Genomic DNA, 20,193 nt, shown 5'->3' with positions numbered 1-20,193 from the left:
TTAAACCACACTGGTCAGGGTATTATGTCTTTTTGTTTTTAACATAGAGATAAGAAGCGAGATAACCCCATAGTTCCTTTTGATGATCTGCAAAGAATCAGATTCTGAGTCGATTTAGGCCTGCCCGTCGATCCGTCCGTCCGAGAGATGAAATTTTGCACAAATCTGTTGTTTGGCCCAAGGACGAACCCAAGTGAAATTGGAGATAATCGGTCAAAATTTATATATAGCTCCGATATATATTCGTCTGATTTGCATCTTATTGTACACAAAAGGCCAAATAGAGTGGAATTTGGCACAAATGACCAAATTAAGCCTAGAAAATGTTGGTAGAAATCGGTTCAGATATAGCAATAGCTCCCAAATGTTGTTGCTCCTCCGATTTGTTATTTTTGTCCTACATAGCCGTAGAATACACTCCGTCACAATGATATTCGGGGAAATGTATCAAATACAGCTCAGAAATATATTTTCCAAACTTTATCGATATTGGCTCAGCTTTGGATGTAGCTCTCATATAAATATCTTTACCCGATTTCTAGTTTATTGAGAACCAAATGCAATAATAAATAACAATATGAGATCGCAAATATTATTTTGTTTTATTAAAAATTATAAGTGACATTACATACTTTAAAAACGTCAACATTTTTACCAGAAATTTCTTAATTTTTTTAATTTTAGATTTTTTTTCAAAAAAGTGACCATTTTTTACATTGACCATTACAATTTTTTACCCTACCTTTGAGGTACCAGAAGGAGTGGTTATCGGCTCACTTCTTCTAGTACCTCAATATTCCATATTCACATCAAACCTCTCATTGAGAGAAATATTTTATAGACCCAATGTGAAAAACATCGGTAACTTGTTTAAGAAGTTATAAAAGTTACAAATTTTGAAAATTGGGACACTTTGTAGGTGAGAACCCAGAACCCAACAGAGTTGGATGCTTTTTTCGGTTTCTTTTAGCGTTTTGTTTTTCATAATATTCAAACTTATGTGAGGGAGGTACCAGAAGCAATGGTCCGGTCTCTACAATCTTTATAACAGGTCTTGTGCTGATGGTTATATTGAGATGTACCAAGTCTGAATGGAATCGGATGTTAAATTCAGGTTTTATGAGCTTCATGGATATTTAAAATTTGAACCTTGTGGGAGAGGTAACAGAAGGATTCGGCCGATATATTCCATCTTCACAGCAGATCTTGTGTTAGTGGAAATAATGGGATATGTAAAATATGAAGCAAACCGGATACTTATTTCGGATTTTGCGAAAGTTTTGGTTATTCAAAAATTTGACATTTTGTGGGGGATGTACCAGAAGGAATGGTCCGATCTTTACCATCTTTACAACATATATTGTGTTGATAGCAATGTTGTGATGTGTCAAATCTCAGTGGAAACGTATGTTAATTTCGCGTTCCATGATATGTTTTATGTTTTTATGGATATTCAAATTTTATACCTTTGTGGGGGAGGTACCAGAAGGAGTGGACCGATGTATTCCATCCTCACACCAGACCTGGGGTAAAGAAAATCATTGGGATGTGTGTAATTTAAAGACAATCGGACTATTATTTTAAATTTTATAAGGGTTATAATTATTCAAAATTTTGACCCTAGCATTGATGTAAATATTGGGGTTTGCTAAATTGCAGAAAAATCGGATTACTCATTCTCTTTTTGTGCAGTAAAAATATATATTTTTTTTTTTTTTGAAAAATTTGACGTTTTGTGGAAAAGTTACTAGAAGTAATGCCCATCTCCGAACTCGGTCTAAGTTTCATAATAATAATACGATTTATCAAGTTTGGACCAAATCGGATACTCCCTTCGAGAGTTATCGTTCGCACCAGCCAGACAGACAAACGACCGCTAGATCAAATCCAAATGTCCTGATACGGATTTGGTCCCAGAAGATCTAGGGTCTAAAATCGTTATTTCGATGAGGCACGTTTTGGCCGTATCAAATGACATATACCCTTGGTAGCCATACGACTGAGGGTATAATAAACTCTAGACTTTTTATCGTTCGCGTTCAAGAACAAAAATCGAAACACCTTTACCATATATTATTAAGAGTTCCTTAAAAAGCATTTTAATGCACTGTTTTGCATCAGGATGCCGTTAATAATAACTACAAGTAACAATTTTTAAATTCTCTTAGAAGTCCTTAATTGTGGGTCAATAGGTCCCTAAAAATGCACTATTTTGCATTTTCGTGAGTTTTGTTTCCGAGATCCGTGCAAAATGTTGAAAAGGCTCACGGTTATTGTCCTGGAAGACCTTATGAAAAATATTCTAATAAAATGTACAATTCCCATATGACCTAGATGTTTTGGATTTTTGGCTTCAATGTCCACCAAAATTCCTTTACAAATTCTTAATTTTAAAACATTTTCTAATAGATCTAAGAGTTTTGTTCAAGTGGTCAATAAAAAAAATTCTTTAAAATTTTCTGGATTATTGTCCAGGAAGACTATTTAAAATATCTATAATTTTTATTAGAAGGGAATTTTTTTATAACAAATTAAATAATACAACACTTTAGTACAGTAATTTTTGATAAAAATTGAATAGAGATACGCGATACGCTGGACCATGAAAAATTTTAAAATATCTGAAAAATCTCAGCCCCTTCTCAGAGTTTGAGTTTGCAAAAATCAAACGAAACTAAAGGCCTCGTTGCCGTATACAAGATTTTAAAATTTTTTTTTTAAATATTGATGCGTCCTATTTTTAATAATTTAATATAAATATAATGAAGTTTTTATGGATGTTTCCACATTTTAAAAATCGGCATTCATCTAATTCCTGGAACAAAAATTCTTGTTTTATGTTTGTTTGATGGAATATTACAGTTTTTAAATAGATTTTCCTTTCTGGGGGAACGTACAAAAAATGGTACTAAGGGTATAAAATGGCATAGTTTTATGAAAATATAAAGCTATGAAAAAAACTGAGGGCTCTGTCAACATATCCGAAACATATGACCGTTTTGAGAGATTTGATGTTGCATTAACCGAACCTATAGAATGTACTTTTAGAAGTGACATTTTGAAAGGAAGAAAATACGGGTATTACTAGAGCTTTATAAAGTTATGTTAAAAACTGAAAAATATATAACCATGGCAATATAAGGATTGTAATTTTACCTTTCTGCAGAGATTTCAAAGAAGGGTAATTAAATTGGCCGTATTTGAAAACTATAAAAATTGTATACCCTTTTTGAGAGTTTTTGTGAGCACAAAGTCACACAGACTCAAGGAATTTTATGCAAATATATATTGAACCTAAATCCATTAAAAGATATATAATCTCTGTGGATAAAAGTTTTTCATTTAAAGACTTCTTTCATTATCATATATATGTAGCAACTACAACTTTCCCCTTTTATACTTTGTTTATGCAACTCTAACTGTAATAGGTTTATTTATACCCTACACCACATAGTGGTAAGGGTATTATGTTTTTGTGCATTTGTTTGAAACAGGCGAAAGGAAACGAGATAGACCCATAGTTCCTTTTGATGATCTCCATAGAATTACTTTCTGAGTTGATTTATGCATGTCCGTCCGTCTGTCCGTCCGTCCGTCAGTCCATGTATTCTTGGGAACAAAATGCAGGTCGCATTTATTATCCGATTGAGATGAAATTTTCCAAACCACATTTGTTTGGCCCAAGGACCCCATTGAAATTGGAGAAAATCGGTGAAAATTTAGATATAGCTCCCATATATATCTTCGTCCGAATTGCCTTTTATTGTGCACCAAACGTGTAATATCAGCCCGAATAGTATAGAATTTTGCACATACAACCAAATTAGGCCTGAAAATAAATATGCCAAATTTGATAGAAATCGGCTAAGATATAGCTATAGCTCCAATATATATTGTTCATCCGATTTGTTATTTTTGTCCTCCGCAGCCGTAATATGCACTCTGTAACAACAATATTTGGGGAAATATATCAAATACAGCTCAGAAATACATTTTCTAAATTCTATCGAGATAGGTTCAGATTTGGATATAGCTCCCATATATAACTTCGTCTGATTTACCATTTATTGTGCACCAAACGTCTAATATTTCTCCAAATGGGATGGAATTTGGCACTTACGACCGAATTGAGTCTAGAAGCTAATATGTCAAGTTTGGTAAAGATCGGTTAAGGTATAGCTATAGCTCCGATTTATAGTGTTCGTCCGATTTGTTATATCTTTTACCCACAGCCGTAATATGCACTCCGTAACAACGATAATCAGGGAAATATATCAAATATAGCTCAGATATATCTTTGCCAATTTTTTTTTCGAAATCGTTTCCGATTTGGATATAGCTCCCATATATATCTTTATCCGATTTAAAATTTATTGTGCACCAAAAGTTGTATGAGAATTACGACTTTTTTAATTTTTATATATTTTTAAAATGGGGAAAAAATAAAATCATAAGTTTGTAATTTCCAAAAATTTGACCTTCCTGCAGGCTTTGAAATATATAAAAATCTGATAACATTTATTTATGGGATTTTCTTCCTCTGACATGACATAAGTACATATTTTAAAATTATTTTTCTATGTTTCCGAAAGTAAGACTGTCAAATTTATAGAAATGGACATTAAACTCAAAGAAACTCAAAAATAAAAATTCATAACGAAAATAGTCATGCTTTAGCGAAACATATACCAAGAAAATTTAATTACGGCTAGGTTTGGTTTCGCTCGCCGTCATGGAAACACATTAGGCGCCGTTTCGAATATAATTTGAAATTACAGCATTTAATGTGGATTCATTAACCCAAGTTCATGGTTAATACCTCCAATCTTTTTTATTATGCGGTTATAAAATGCTAACGTGGGAAATGGAGCATTTGCCGAATTATTTAATTTGCTTCATTTGATGGAACGATTTATTTAATACACCCAGATATATTTCCACATGTGAATGTATGTTCGCATTTCATATTTTTAAATATCGCCGGACATTCCTTTTATATATATCCATGTACATTCGCATAAAACATATTTAATTAAATTTAATTGCATTTGAAATTATCACAGCTTTGTGGTTGGTAGCGAAGGTTCCATTCTCCCAAAGCGGCATGCAATTCATGACTGGCTGGCTTAATTAAGCATACACAAATTGATCTAATGACAGTTTCAAACCAAGGTGTGAATTTAGCTATTATTAATGACACAAAGTCTATGGGTATTGTAATGGTAGACAATACTCGGAGTTTTGGTGCAAGAACAAAAAAAAAAAACTAAAATTTTGTGGCTCCACCAAAAAAATAACCCAACTTAATTTTTTGCAAGAATAACCAGCAGCCATGCTCAAATCAGAATCCATCGAACATGAGTTCTCCTCTGAAAACCAATTACTTAACAAATCTAACACTAATCGCAGACTCATTTCTATATTTGACTCTCGCTTTCAATAGCGTGGCAATTTTAGAGCGCAGAGCACTCACAGCTCTGACACGCTGCTGTTCTCAACGTAATAAATAAAGACAGCAGTTTGCTGGAGCAGCAAAAAATGTATGCTACACTAAATATATATACAACAAAAAAGCAGCTCATACGAGGGTGGTGCATTAAAAAAAGAAAAAAGTAGAACCTCATAAAAAATCATTTAAATGTTAAAAAGGAACTTAAGAAAAAAACATTTTAGATCAGGTGATCTTCCATAGAAAATCAGGAGATCTTCCAAGAAGAGCAGGTGATCTTCTCTAGAAGATCAGGGGTGATCTTCTATGGAAGAGCTGGTGATCTTCTCTAGAAGAGCTGGTGATCTTCTCTAGAAGAGCTGGTGATCTTCTCTAGAAGAGCTGGTGATCTTCTCTAGAAGAGCTGGCGATCTTCTCTAGAAGAGCTGGTGATCTTCTCTAGAAGAGCTGGCGATCTTCTCTAGAAGAGCTGGCGATCTTCTCTAGAAGAGCTGGTGATCTTCTCTAGAAGAGCTGGCGATCTTCTCTAGAAGAGCTGGTGATCTTCTCTAGAAAAGCTGGTGACCTTCTCTAGAAGAGCTGGTGACCTTCTCTAGAAGAGCTGGTGACCTTCTCTAGAAGAGCTGGTGATCTTCTCTAGAAGAGCTGGTGATCTTCTCTACAAGAGCTGATGATCTTCTCTAGAAGAGCTGGTGATCTTCTCTAGAAGAGCTGGTGATCTTCTCTAGAAGAGCTGGTGATCTTCTCTAGAAGAGCTGGTGATCTTCTCTAGAAGAGCTGGTGATCTTCTCTAGAAGAGCTGGTGATCTTCTCTAGAAGAGCTGGTGATCTTCTCTAGAAGAGCTGGTGATCTTCTCTAGAAGAGCTGGTGATCTTCTCTAGAAGAGCTGGTGATCTTCTCCAGAAGAGCTGGTGATCTTCTCTAGAAGAGCTGTTGATCTTCTCTAGAAGAGCTGTTGATCTTCTCTAGAAGATCTAGTGATCTTCTCTAGAAGATCGGGTGATCTTCTCTAGAAGATCGGGTGATCTTTTCTAGAAGAACTGGTGATCTTCCATAGAAGATATGGTGATTTTTCATTAGAAGATTAGGTGATCTTCCATAGAAGATCTGGTGATCTTCCTTAGAAGATCAGGTGATCTTCCATAGAAGATCTGGTGATCTTCCATAGAAGATCTGGTGATCTTCCATAGAAGATCAGGGGTAGATCTTCCATAGATCTTTCATAGAAGATCAGGATTTTCCATAGAAAATCAGGTGACCTTCCATAGAAGATTGGGTGATCTTCTATAGGAGATTTGGTGATCTTCAATAGAAGATCAGGTGATCTTCAATAGAAGATCAGGTGATCTTCAATAGAAGATCAGGTGATCTTCAATAGAAGATCAGGTGATCTTCAATAGAAGATCAGGTGATCTTCCATGGAATTTCAGGTAATCTTCCATAGCTGGTCAGGTGATCTTCCATAAAAGATTGAGGGATCTTCCATAAAAGATCGAGGGATCTTCTATTAGAAGATCAGGTGATCTTCCATAGAAGATGAGGGGTGATCTTCCATAGAAGATGAGGGGTGATCTTCCATAGAAGATCAGGGGTGAACTTCCGTTAGAATATCAGGTGATCTTCCATTAGAAGATCAGGTGATCTCCCATAGAAGATCAGGTGATCTTCCATAAAAGATCAGGTGATCTTCCATAGAAGATCAGGTGATCTTCCATAGAAGATCAGGTGATCTTCCATAGAAGATCAGGTGATCTTCCTTAGAAGATCAGGTGATCTTCTAGAGAAGATCTAGGGATCTTCAAGAGAAGATCCAGTGATCTTCCAGAGAAGATCTAGTGATCTTCCATAGAAGATCAGGTGATCTTTCATAGAAGATCAGGTGATCTTCCATAAAAGATCAAGTGATCTTCCATAGAAGATCAGGGGTGATCTTCCATAGAAGATCAGGGGTGATCTTCCATAGAAGATCAGGGGTGATCTTCCATAGAAGATCAGGGGTGATCTTCCATAAAACATCAGGTGATCTTCCATAGAAGGTCAGGGGTGATCTTCCAAAGAAGATCAGGTGATCTTCATTAGAAGATCAGGGGTGATCTTCCATAGAAGATCTTGTGATCTTCCATAGAAGATCTTGTGATCTTCCATAGAAGATCTTGTGATCTTCCAGAGAAGATTTGTTGATGTTCTAGAGAAGATTTGGTGATGTTCTAGAGAAGATCTGGTGATCTTCCAGAGAAGATCTGGTAATCTTCCAGAGAAGATCAGGTGTGATCTTCCATAAAAGATTAGGTGATCTTCAATAGAAGATCTGGTGATTTTCCATAGAAGATCAGGGGTGATCTTCGATGGAAGATCAGAGGTGATCTTCGATGGAAGATCAGAGGTGATCTTCGATGGAAGATCAGAGGTGATCTTCGATGGAAGATCAGAGGTGATCTTCCACAGAAGATCAGGGGTGATCTTCGATGGAAGATCAGAGGTGATCTTCCACAGAAGATCAGGGGTGATCTTCCATAGAAGATCAGGGGTGATCTTCCATAGAAGATCAGGGGTGATCTTCCATAGAAGATCAGGGGTGATCTTCCACAGAAGATCAGGGGTGATCTTCCACAGAAGATCTGGTATTCTTCCACAGAAGATCAGGGTTGATCTTGATCTTGTGATATTCCATAGAAGATCAGGAGATCTTTCCCAAAAAATGTGGTAATCTTCCCTAGATGATCTGGTGATATTCCATAGAAAATCATTTGATCTTCAACATAAGAAGATCAGGTGATCTTCCATAGAAGATCAGGGGCGATCTTCCATAGAAGATCAGATGATCTTCCATAGAAGATCAGTTGATCTTCCAAACAAGATCAGGTGATATTCTATGGAAGATCAGGTAAATTTCCATAGCTGGTCACTTGATCTTCCAGAGAAGATCTGGTGATCTTCCAGAGAAGATCTGGTGATCTTCCATAGAAGATCAGGGGTGATCTTAAATAGAAGATAAGTTGATCTTAAATATAAGATCAGGTGATCTTCCATAGAAGATCAAGTGATCTTCCATAGAAGATCAGGGGTGATCTTCCATAGAAGATCAGGGGTGATCTTCCATAGAAGATCAGGTGTGATCTTCCATTAGAAGATCTAGCGATCTTCCATTAGAAGATCTAGCGATCTTCCATTAGAAGATCAAGCGATCTTTAATTAAAGATCAGGTGATCTTCCATTAGAAGATCAGGTGATCTTCCATTAGAAGATCAGGTGATCTTCCATTAGAAGATTAGGTGATCTTCCGTAGAAGATTGGGTCATCTTCCATAGAAGCTCTATTTAAGCTTTCATAGGAAATTGTTGGTTGACTACCTTATGATCTTCCTTTGAAAATCAAGTGTAAGAGGGCATTTTATAATTTTCCTTCAGAAAGTACCCATTCCCTACAATTTCCATACGAACCTTTTCCAATGACGTCGCATGCACTCCAAAACGACATGCATATTTTTTCTTTGTTGCTTTCAAGCCGGGCTCTTACTCAGTTGTAATTTTTGGTTTCTATTTATTATTATTTAATCTAATTCTGCCAACTTGGACAGCAACGACAATGACGCTTTGTTACTCTGTGTCGCTGTGTGCTGAATGCTGTTGTCGTTGGCGTCGGCGGCGTCGTTTTGCTGAATATGTCGACTCGAAGTGAATGAATTTAATGTTTAATATTTAACCCTCCTAATGGCGGCTAGCAAGAGTCGATGTACGAATGAATTGTTTTGTTGTAGTTATTGTTGGTGTTTTTTGTTTGCGTTTTATCACGGGTGGAGTCTGTTCCGATGCCAAAGCCAAAGTATGTTTGAGTATGTTGCTCGTGCATAGTTTGTGCTGGCTGGGTGGCTTGGTGTGCTGACTTTTGCTATTGCTGCTGCTTGATTTTTTTTGGTGGTTTTGTATATAAAAGCGATTTCCTTCTTGGTTCTAGTTATCAGTTGCCTGCAACACAGCGAGTCGTTAAGACGTTTACAACTAAATAATTTACAAACCAAACCCCCCCACAACAAAAACTTTAAACCTAGAAATGGCTTTCTTTAAAGTGAGTCCTCCGAGTGAGGTGGAGTAAAAAAATATAAAAAAAAAAATAATTATATAATTTAAAAAAAAAAATCCAAAAATATATTTGTTGCTGTTGTATTTTTTAAAAAGTGCAAATTATTAAACAAGTGTTTCGAATTTGTTTTCTTTTCATATTTGATCGTGAACAAATAAAGTCCTTGATCTGCTTGGCTGTCGTTGGTGTAGCCACAGCTGGTGTCTTACATGGTGCTCACGGTGGTCCTGGTCTGTATGCTGGTGCTCCAGCTGTCTATGCTGGTCATGGCCACGGCCATCCCGATGAAGGTTTAGATTATCATGTGAGTATTGGTGAAAAATTGAAAAAAAAAAAAAAACAATTTGACATAGGACCATAATTTAAATATATCTGCAATTTATGATCTACCAAAAAATATTGTACTTTCAAATATTGTCAGGATTTTTTGGGTTATCATTATAAAGGAATTATAATCAAAGTCATCAAAGGACCGCTTAGATGACAAGTAACCCCTTTCAATGTCCTTTTTTATAATCAAATACGGAATGGACCTCTTATAAACCTATATATCAGTGTGGCCAGAATAAATTCGTCTAGAAATAGAGATATCCAACTTTAAATTGTAACAACTAGATTCAAATGGACAACTGCGGGATATTTAGTCCACAGGATTAGGAAAATTTTCACTTACTAGAAAATATTGGATATATTTTTCTGAAAGAAACTCTAGTCTCTGTTTTGAGTAATGGAAGGAAAATATGCTTGCTGTAGAATTTATTTTATCTACTTTTTTATTTATATGAAAATTTTATTTTATTTTTTTGGTGGAACATTTTGATGAGACCTTGTGAAGAAGTATTAGATTTACAAAAAAAAAAAAAAAAAAAAAAAAAACGAGTAAAAAATGTTATTCTCATATGTTGAAGGATTTATGAAGCTAACCCCAGTATATGTGGCTATTCTCCAGGAAAATATATAAATCTCCACATTTTTTTTTCAAAATTTGCTAAAATTTCTATGCAAATAACCGTGATAGGGATAAACTATAATCAAGAGACCAAATAGTATTTTTATATTCAACCGAAAAATTGGTAAAAAAAAAACAAATAAGGACCCCAGTGTGAACAACCTTTTACTTGAGAAAAAAATTGTTCAGTGATATCGACATATGATAATTAGCATACCTCTTAATGGATTGAAAAAAAGGATTTTCAATGGATCAATAAGTGATTTTACTCAGTATTCGATTTGGGATTCCTACGGATAAGTGTTTTAATCAAACTTATTTTATTCAAGTCATATTTATACAGAGAATGCAATTTTTTACCCTCCACCATACTTAACTTTGTAATTCCATAGACAGGTTAAGTTCTTAAATGGGCAAATAGGACCACGTTTTCATATAGCCCCCATATAACCGTACCTTCCAATATTCGGTACATTGATGATTTTAGCGATATTCTCTACTGAACTTATTTCAAATTTCGTATTCAAAGTTCGTACTGGGTACTACAACCTATAACAAAACATTGCGTATTCAGGTCGCCACTATAGCCACCATATAACGATACCTACAAATACGTTCAATATTTTAATGATTTTAGCGGTATTATTCAACAGAACTTTTTTAAATTTCGTAAGTGAAGTTCGTAATGGGTACTACAGCCCATGACAAAAAATTACTTACACCACTTGTATAGCCCCCATAAGGGTTATCATTTCAGAGGAATTTCTCTACGGATTTTTTGAGACATTTTTCAAGTTCCTTCAAAATGGTGGAGGGAATTAAAAGTTCGAACCGGCCTATCTTGCTGATTTGTTACTTGTTTTATTTATTCCTGTCACATTATATCAGTTTTTGCATTTCCTTTCACACAAAATAATGAAATCCCACTACAAAACGAGATTGTGTGGAGGTTACGTTAATTATGTCAGTCAGTTTTCCAATCCTCAGCAAAATTTACTAGTTATCCAAAAAGGATACCCATACCTAAGAAACCCTTAAATTTGAGACGATTTTGTCCAGTCCTGGGTTTTGACAGTCTATGTCTACCAAGAAGGTTTTTTTTGTCGTAGGAGTTATTTTAAAATAACTTCGGGGGAGAATATCCTAGACAAAAAGCAAGAGAACTGATGAGGATTGGTGGCTCTTTCCGAAACCTAGGTATTCCCCGCCTTAACCCCTGGTAAACACTACCATCGTTCTCCACTAAAAAACAAACGTTGTCTTTTTATAAAAACAACATTAATGGGATTAAGCCTAACAACAAAAACAAAATACCACAATATTCCAAAAAATGCCAACATTTCCAAGAAAATAAAAATCTTTCAAATATATCTCTGAAGTTTGGCATCGATATTCGTATTATATTTTGGATTTTTTGGTATTCAATTGGGTCTCTTGATGATTTGGACTTCCACAATGATGGTACAACTGTTTTGAGATCCCATTTTCATTTTCTCATTTCTGTGCGGGAGATTTCCCAGTTTTATGCCCTTCTTCCAAAATTGTCCAAATATAGCAACTTTTCAGGAAAAGCAACCGATTTAAAATATTTTGAAAATTTTAGGGATTTCTCTACAGATCAAAAATTTTCAAATGATCTAATTCGTCGAGTTTCGAGCTTCCACACGAGTTTAGGGTTTTCCCTAAATTAATTTGCCTTCAAATCAATATAAATATTTTTAAAGGCAGGACGGGCATTGCTATCTACCTACAAGAATCCTATAAACTCGAACTTTTCAATATATTGACATGTCCCTCCAAACTTCCTCCGAATATCAGTCTTCACATTAAAGAAAATATTTAGCATCGACTGAATTTCTAAAATCAATAAAAAATGGGCACCTCAATCAAGTTCGTTTCTTAAGTCTTTTGTTTTGTCCTTCAAATAATTTTCTTTTTCCTCCAAATATTATTACAAGTAGAATTATATTTGAATGAAAAAAAAACAAAAGACTTAAGAAACGAACTTGAAAGATTTTCCTGTTGGCTTCATAAATAAGTAATTTATTATACCCTCTGCCATATGTCTAGAGAGGGTATATATCATTTGATACGGCCAAAACGTAACTCATCGAAATAACGGTTTTAGAACCTAGGTCTCTTTGGACCAAATCCGTTTCAGGACATTTGAGGTCGATTTAGCGATATCCGTCCGTCCATCTGACTGTTTGGCTGGCTGGTGCAAAGGGAGTATCCAATTTGGTCCAAACTTGGTACATCGTAATATTATTACCAAACTCTCGTAATGTTATTACGGAACTCTCCTTCTGATCTGTTATAAAGATTCTTGAAATCGGACCATTCGAAATAAATACTACTTACCACAGAACGGCCCTTGTAGGCCATCAACCAAACCAAATATGCCCCGTACAGGGGTGAGTGTGTGATAGTGTCTCACTGGCTTTCCTTTCCACTACATACTTACTATTAAAAGAGTAAAAAAAACAAGATGGAAGACGTAAGGTACATATAGTCTGAAAGTAGGCATTTTTTGCTATACTCCAGAGGTTTGAGGAGTACTGAAACTTTTGGTTCACTAAAAATTCAAAAATAAGCAGAACCTCAAGAATGCCTTACAAACAAGAACCCCTAATAATTTCCGTAAAATGCACACATCAATTTTCAAGTCCTACTTGTCAGAATCTTGTGAAGTTTGGTAAAGAAGAATAAAGTTGTTTGCCTCTTCCCCCTCCCCTTCTCCTTAGAATCCAAAAATTTGAATTTTTGTGAAAAAAATTGTCTGTAACGTCATAAGTTTCACAGCATACTCTCTGATCTAGGTCAGAAAAAAACTGGTATTTGCCAATTCAAAGAAAAACTATTAGTTTTTTGTACACCAACTTCCGATTAAAAGTAATCACAAAAACCAATTTTTAAGAACCTCCAATATTTTTTTCTCCTATTGACATAGTTTTATCTTCATCTAAATCACATAATTTTTTATGATTTTAAATTATGTCACACTTTCATATAAATTATTAACCCAGACAAGTGCATAGCAAACTGTCATATGCAATATTTCATAAAACAAAAAAATTACATCAAAAAATAAATGCAACAAGCAGCTCCGGTTACATTGCATTATTATTTCAAACAACCAACCAGCCAGACAGACATGGCTTTACATAAAATGTGGTTAATCTCCCAGTTTTTTTTTCTTCATCTGTTTGTCATTTTTTTTTCATTGGTTTGGTGTTTTCATATTAAATGTTTACAATTTCAAAGATATCCCAATTCCCACAGTTTAAATACCCACCAGTAGTAATCATATTTCTTGGCTGCCAAGCCACACCAAAAACCAATTCGAGACGAACCAAAAACAAAAAAAGTGTGAAGACTAACAACACAATTTGCAAATACTTTTTGTGGTTTTGATTTGCAGCCAAACTGAATTCGTATGACGTCTGTGTGTGATGACATCAATAATGTAATTCATTTCATACGTTTTTATTAGTTTGTTCATTCATGCATTGGCAGACGAAGTACTTTTTTTGTGTTTGATGTAAATTTGTAAGAAGATATCTCCTGAAGGGAGGTGGTAAGAAAAATTGCACAGAAATATAAATATATTAACGAAGGCAAAAAAGACCCATTTGTAGAAAGAATATAATAACAAATATGAAGAGGTAAGAGTGGATTGTAGATGTAGGTTTGCTTTTAGCAATTCTTAGGATGAAATTTTGGAATTTATATGACATATGCTGTAAATAATTGCCAATTGATGTAATTAGGTAGACTGAAAATATATATTTTTTTTAATTCTGAAGAAAGTCCTATTCAATGATTAAAAAATTTAAAAAAAAATATATTAAGATCCTTAGAGACATATGAATCTAACGTGCCCTAACATGCCCTTAGAACACTTTTGATTAATTTGTATTTTTTGGGAATCTACGATAAGCATGATCGAGGCAGCCTCTTTCTTGGGAAATAAGTGTGTGTTCTGTTTTTTTTTTTTTTTTTTTTTTTTTTTTTTTTGAAAAATATTTTCAGTATTTAGGAATTTTGATGAATTTGCCAACCATATGAGCTATGTATGGGTAATTTTACCTTTCCAAGAATATACTGCTTCTCTGCAATAAATGTCGATATACTCTTAATGGTATACGAGTAGCTGTTAATTTCCGGTAATGATTTTCAATTTCTTAGCTACATTTTTCAAGGCAGGGACGTACATAAGGGGCTTCGGATACAGTACCTCGTAAATTAATATTTTCTTAATTTTTGTTTGAATTTTTTTACAAAGAAAATTATTTTTTGTTCCGGTTGACTCCCACTGAAATGGTTTAGAAATGCATTTCTATATACCTCCCAGCTTCATTCTTATGGGTAAGCGGGGTATATATCATTTAATAAAGCCAACAAGGAATCTCATGGAAGTAACGGTCTAAGGCCCTTAAGGTGCAAGTACATAAGAAGCTTGAAGTCATGGCTAGGCATATTTTGTGACATTTCATGAAGGGATTACAGAGCCACACTAAAATCCTGCCGTCGTTTCCCATTATAATTTGACAATAATATGCCTAACCATGACTGTATGTACTTGCACCCTAAGAGCAAGAATCTCTTCAAGACATTTGAGTCGTCCGTACCTAGTTCATGTGCTCTCTCTCTCTCTCTTTTAGTTGATCTCCAAATTACACCAAAATTTTAAAGGCATAATAATTCCACCTACATAGAACAAGAACCACCGGTCCGAATTTAAAAATGAAATCAATTTACATCTGGTTGACTTCCTTCAGGGGTGAAAATTGACAATACCTCTCTTTGGAGCCTTCTTTGAAAATAATCAGAACTCTTATAAAAAGTGAAATGATTTTCCCATTGTTCAACCTCTAATATTTCAAAATTTCCAGCAAAATCAGATCAAGCATAAAAGTGACTGATGACCCATTCCTTTTGATGCCTCCTATACAAGCAATCCACATTTCCGAAAAAATAATTTATCTCATAAAGAGCGAAATGAGCATCCAAATTCCCTCGAATAATAAAGTACATAATATTTTTATAAAGCTTAAGTCGCATGGGATAATGGACGATAACGGTACTTGTGTCTCCCCCACCAAGGGTACAAAATGCATATGGTCCTAGCTCTCATAAAATACGGCATTTTCATCTATATTAGACGCGGAGTACGAAAGGATATATCTGTTCATGCCTTATGGTGACTTTTTCATAATCGTTACTAATTTCTTCAAATTTCGAAAGTAGTAAAATTGATATGAATTTTTGAACTGGTACGAAATATCGGTCCATAATTTCAAATAACTTGCTTACAAGGAAAATAGTTTGAAATCATAATGGAAAAATCATCTTCTAGTATGAAATGTTTAAAACAGATTCATGTTGCGGAATACCCATCTCAGAACTATGAAAATTTTGAAAATCCACCTTAACATAATTAGCATAATAATTTGGTATTTGGTTTTCTTAATGCACGATGATATTTTGAGACCATAAGGACATTTTCTATCGATTTGGACATTATTTAAGTTTTCCTCTAAAAAAAGAAAGATTTGTATGGTTAAACCTGGTGAAATTACGAAATTTTTAACATTAATTCAATTCAAAAATCTATTCCAAAAATGCCAAAGATGCGAAAAAGAAAACATCGAAATCATCTCAATTTCTTTTGCTTAAATTTTCATGTTTGTGTCTTAAGTCTTTTGTTTCCAACCCCTAAATTAAAAACAATGTATTACACGAAACAAGACTAATCAGATTTTTTCTAAAAAAAATCCAGAAGAAACAACAACAGAATTCCTCAATATTTTTTTCGATTTCACTTTCAAGTTTGTTTCTTAAGTCTTTTGATTTTTTCACACCTAATTTCATTATTCAAATTCAATAGCACATATCTGCCTCAAAGTTTTTATCATTCATTGCAATTTGTTTTATTTATGCACATAAAAAAGATAATCTAATACTTTTATTTCCATTTTCAGTAGCGCATTGTGCAAATTTGCAATTGTATCTGATATTACAAAATATTTTCATGCCGTTTTTTTTTTTGCTTCATTATTTTCATTGCTAAAGCCTATGTAACGTAATTCACCTATATTTTTATTGAGTTTTTTTTTTTTTTGTCGTTTTCTTCCAACATCTTCATTTGCCTTAGCATTGTTGTTTTTAATCTTTTATTAATTCATGCCATCATTGCAAATTCATGTAAAGTGGCACACAGCGTACTTTTTTTGTTGCTATCAAATGTAGCACATCGCCAATGGTGGATGATGGTTGTGAACCATGGATGGTTGAATGACTGCCTCCAGGGGAGGAGGTCGATTTTACAACCTGAAGATGACGGTGGCAGATTGACAGCATCAAGCTTAATGAAATGTGATTTTGCGTGTCAAATGTAATCTTGAATGGTCGCCGGTGTGACAACAATTGTCGACAAGATCGCTTTGAACCAATTGTTTGTGTGTGTGTTGTGATGTGTTAATATGATTTTGATATTTGTGCCATAATAGTCATGGTAAAAAAAAGTTGGGCAATTTGTTTTTTCTCAATTTTTTTATTTGTGAACAAAGATGATGAAAGCAGCATGGTCCACAATAGATTTTGCCAATTTTTTTTTTTTTTTTGCTCTAGGTATGATAATATATATTGAGAATATGATAATATATGTTGAGAATATTTAAAAAAAAGAAACAAGTAAAAAAGCTCTAAGTTCGACCGGACCGAACTTTGAATACCTTCCACCATTTGGTACAAATTTGGCAATTTTCAAAAAAATAAAATCTGTTAAAAATTCTGTTAAAATCTTAAAAACATCGAATGTAGCCGTATATTAGGGTCCATACGACTACGTGGATCTGCATAAGCAACTTTGAATATTGCAATATTCAAATGCGAAACTTGAAAAAAATCTGTTTATAATGTAGCATCATCAAAATATAGGGCGGTACCATGGAGGTTATAAAACGTGGACCTGCACAGACAATTTTATGGCATAGGCTGTAGTATCCATTACGAACTTCAAATACCAAATTTGAAACAATTCCTGTAAATAATTGATACGTTGTGAACCATCTTTGAAAAAAAGATGGGTTCCAAGAATGCTATAGAATGGAAATATGTCGGAATTTAATTTCATTCTCCTTTTCTATCCAAAAATGACATGTGTTCTTTTGTAGAACAATAGCTTCATAAGAAGTGGAGATACCGATATTGTATAGCACAAGACCTTCTGGTATTGTACAGAAGAACATATTTTTGAAAACTTGTTTTATTAGATTATTTTGGAATAGCCCACTCCACTCCTCCAGATGATCCCTACACCTTGAAAAGGAGGATATATTAACTTTATTATTCCATTTGTATCATTCGTTAATATTCGTCGTAGACCCCATAAAGTATAAATACGTATTCATGGCCTTCATAAAATTCTAAATCGATTTAACGATGTCCGTCTGTCTGTCTGTTGAAATCATGATACAGCCCACATTATTTGACGTAGAGCTTCAAAATTTGGCCTAGCAAATTTTTATTTTGTCTAGGATGGTTGGTAGTGAAAATGAGATAAATCAGTCCACGTTTTCGTATATCCCCGATATAACGGTACCCACCGATATTCGGTATTTTGATGATTTTTGCAATATTTTTAAACGGTATTGTTTAAAAATTGGTCTTTGTAGGTCATAATGGGTTCTAGTTCCTGTGGCGGAACATTGTATGTATAGGTCCCCATATAACGGTACCGCCCGATATTCGCTATTTTTATGATTTTTGGCACATTTTTCCACAGATTTGTCTAAAAATATAACGGTACCCCCCGATATTCGGCATTCTGATAATCCTAGCCACATTTACCCTCGTATTTTTTTTTTTCAAAATTTGGCAGAAAGAAGATCTTTCTACAAACAACTTCCATTAACCTATTTTGAAATGTAGACCTAGAAAGTGGCTTCCGGGAACCTTCAAAGCCCTAAATTCCAAATTGCAGCTTATTTAATGAAAATTATGGCTATAACACCCTTGATGGCTTTAATTTGGTTGGTACCAAAAATTGGATCCATATGGGCAGTAATTTCAAAAGGATATATGGTCTCTAAAATGATTATTTGGAGAATTGGCAACTGGAACCACAAAAAAAGTATAACCCCTCCTCACGTTGATAAAGGATATAAAAACCAAGTGACCTGCTGTGGAAAAATACCTACAAATATTTCACATGCAAGTGGGGTATCTATTATTTAATAGAATATAAGCTGACTGATTCTTTTGTCTGATTTTCTATGGGATATAAGAAATAGAATTGAAGAGCTTTATAGAAGGACAGGATATCAAAGGTCTTGATCGAAGAAGAGGAGGATTTTATGGTCTTCTATAGGAAAAGGTATTCTAGGCATTCTAATTGAGAAGAACACCACTTGTTCAGGACTTCTTTCATATAACAAAACGCCTACTAATCATTTATAGAAAAACAGAGAATTCCGTCATATATCAAGATCAAGCGGTAACGATTAGGGAAGAAAAATATCTTTAAATTTTAGTTGAAAGACTTAAGAAATACCTATGTTTTCGATCGCTTATACAAAAGGACCTCTTTTATTTATATAACTATAGCTTTTCGATTTTTTTGGAATACTCACTGATGGACTGCGACGTTAGAAGTAGTTAACAATTATTCCTTTAAAAAAAAGTTCTTCCTTTTCCTTGAAGTAGAATTCAATCTAATAACATTTCTTCTCTCTCTCTCTCTTTGCAGGCCTACCCCAAATATCACTACAACTACGGTGTTGCCGACTCACATACCGGTGATGTGAAATCCCAACACGAAGTACGTGACGGTGATGTTGTCAAGGGCTCCTACTCCTTGGTTGAACCTGACGGTTCAGTGCGCACCGTTGAGTACACCGCCGATGATCACAACGGTTTCAATGCTGTTGTCCACAAGACCGCACCCACTGTCCATGCTGTTGCCGCCCATGCTGCCCCAGCTGTGGTACATGCTGCTCCTGCCGCTCCCGCCTATCATGCTGGTCCAGCTGTGTATGCTCATGCCGCCCCTGCTGTTGCCCATCATGTTGCTGCCGCTCCCGCCGTACCATATGCCTCGGTAGCGCATCACGCCCCCGCCGCCATTGCTGTCGGTCATGGTTATGCTGGTTACGGACACGGTGCTCATGGTCATTACTAAGAAGCCATCTTCTAAATAGACCCCCCTTTTTTTGTGTAATGTAAATTATTTAGTCTAGTAAGTAATAACGAACAAACAAACCACCCTATAACTAAATGTCACTGCCACACCCCCATCGATGACGACCCCTGGATTTCAAAAAGGCCAAACGATAAAGTAAAAAAAATGAAAATGAATGAAAAACTAAAAACAACAACGAAGAGGAAGAAGTGAAGAATTATAAACAAATACAAGGTATAAGTAATTAGCAAGCAGTGAAATGGCAAAGTTTCGGTGAACTATTTAGGAGAACGGAATTAAGAAAAAAACCAAGAAATACTCTTAACTTTACAAGGAATACATCTAATGTACATAGATTTCCCTGAGATCTCCCCCCAAGAGGATAGATCAGTATCTTTCTCTTCCTAAGCTTCCAACATTTTACTCATTAGTCACTCTCTCTCTCGCTCTCTGATTAGTTCCATTCACACTGTCCACCATCATCTTCCATATCTCAAAGTCATCATCTCCCCCCTCATCATCATCATCTC

At 34.8% G+C, this 20,193-nt stretch overlaps 1 protein-coding gene across 1 annotated transcript; it reads left to right on the top strand.

Moving 5' to 3' along the window:
• Nucleotides 1-9,384: 9,384 nt before the first annotated feature.
• LOC101892129 (cuticle protein 7) lies at nt 9,385-19,782 on the top strand. Its single transcript, XM_005191849.4, has 3 exons — nt 9,385-9,515; nt 9,691-9,834; nt 19,232-19,782. The coding sequence occupies exons 1-3, from the start codon at nt 9,501-9,503 to the stop codon at nt 19,661-19,663; spliced, it is 591 nt and encodes a 196-aa protein (XP_005191906.1). The 5' UTR covers nt 9,385-9,500; the 3' UTR covers nt 19,664-19,782.
• The last annotated feature ends 411 nt before the right edge of the window (nt 19,783-20,193 follow it).

This window comes from Musca domestica, unplaced genomic scaffold, assembly GCF_030504385.1.
Source record: "Musca domestica strain aabys unplaced genomic scaffold, Musca_domestica.polishedcontigs.V.1.1 15, whole genome shotgun sequence".
In the NCBI taxonomy this organism is placed as follows: Eukaryota; Metazoa; Arthropoda; class Insecta; order Diptera; family Muscidae; genus Musca; species Musca domestica.
This window is presented reverse-complemented; position numbering and strand designations above follow the sequence as displayed.

Bases quoted from the DNA above. Each gene is read 5' to 3' on its own strand.
- LOC101892129 (XM_005191849.4), top strand. The intron at 9,835-19,231 runs GTGAGTATTGGT...CTCTCTTTGCAG, and splicing joins ATGAAGGTTTAGATTATCAT to GCCTACCCCAAATATCACTA.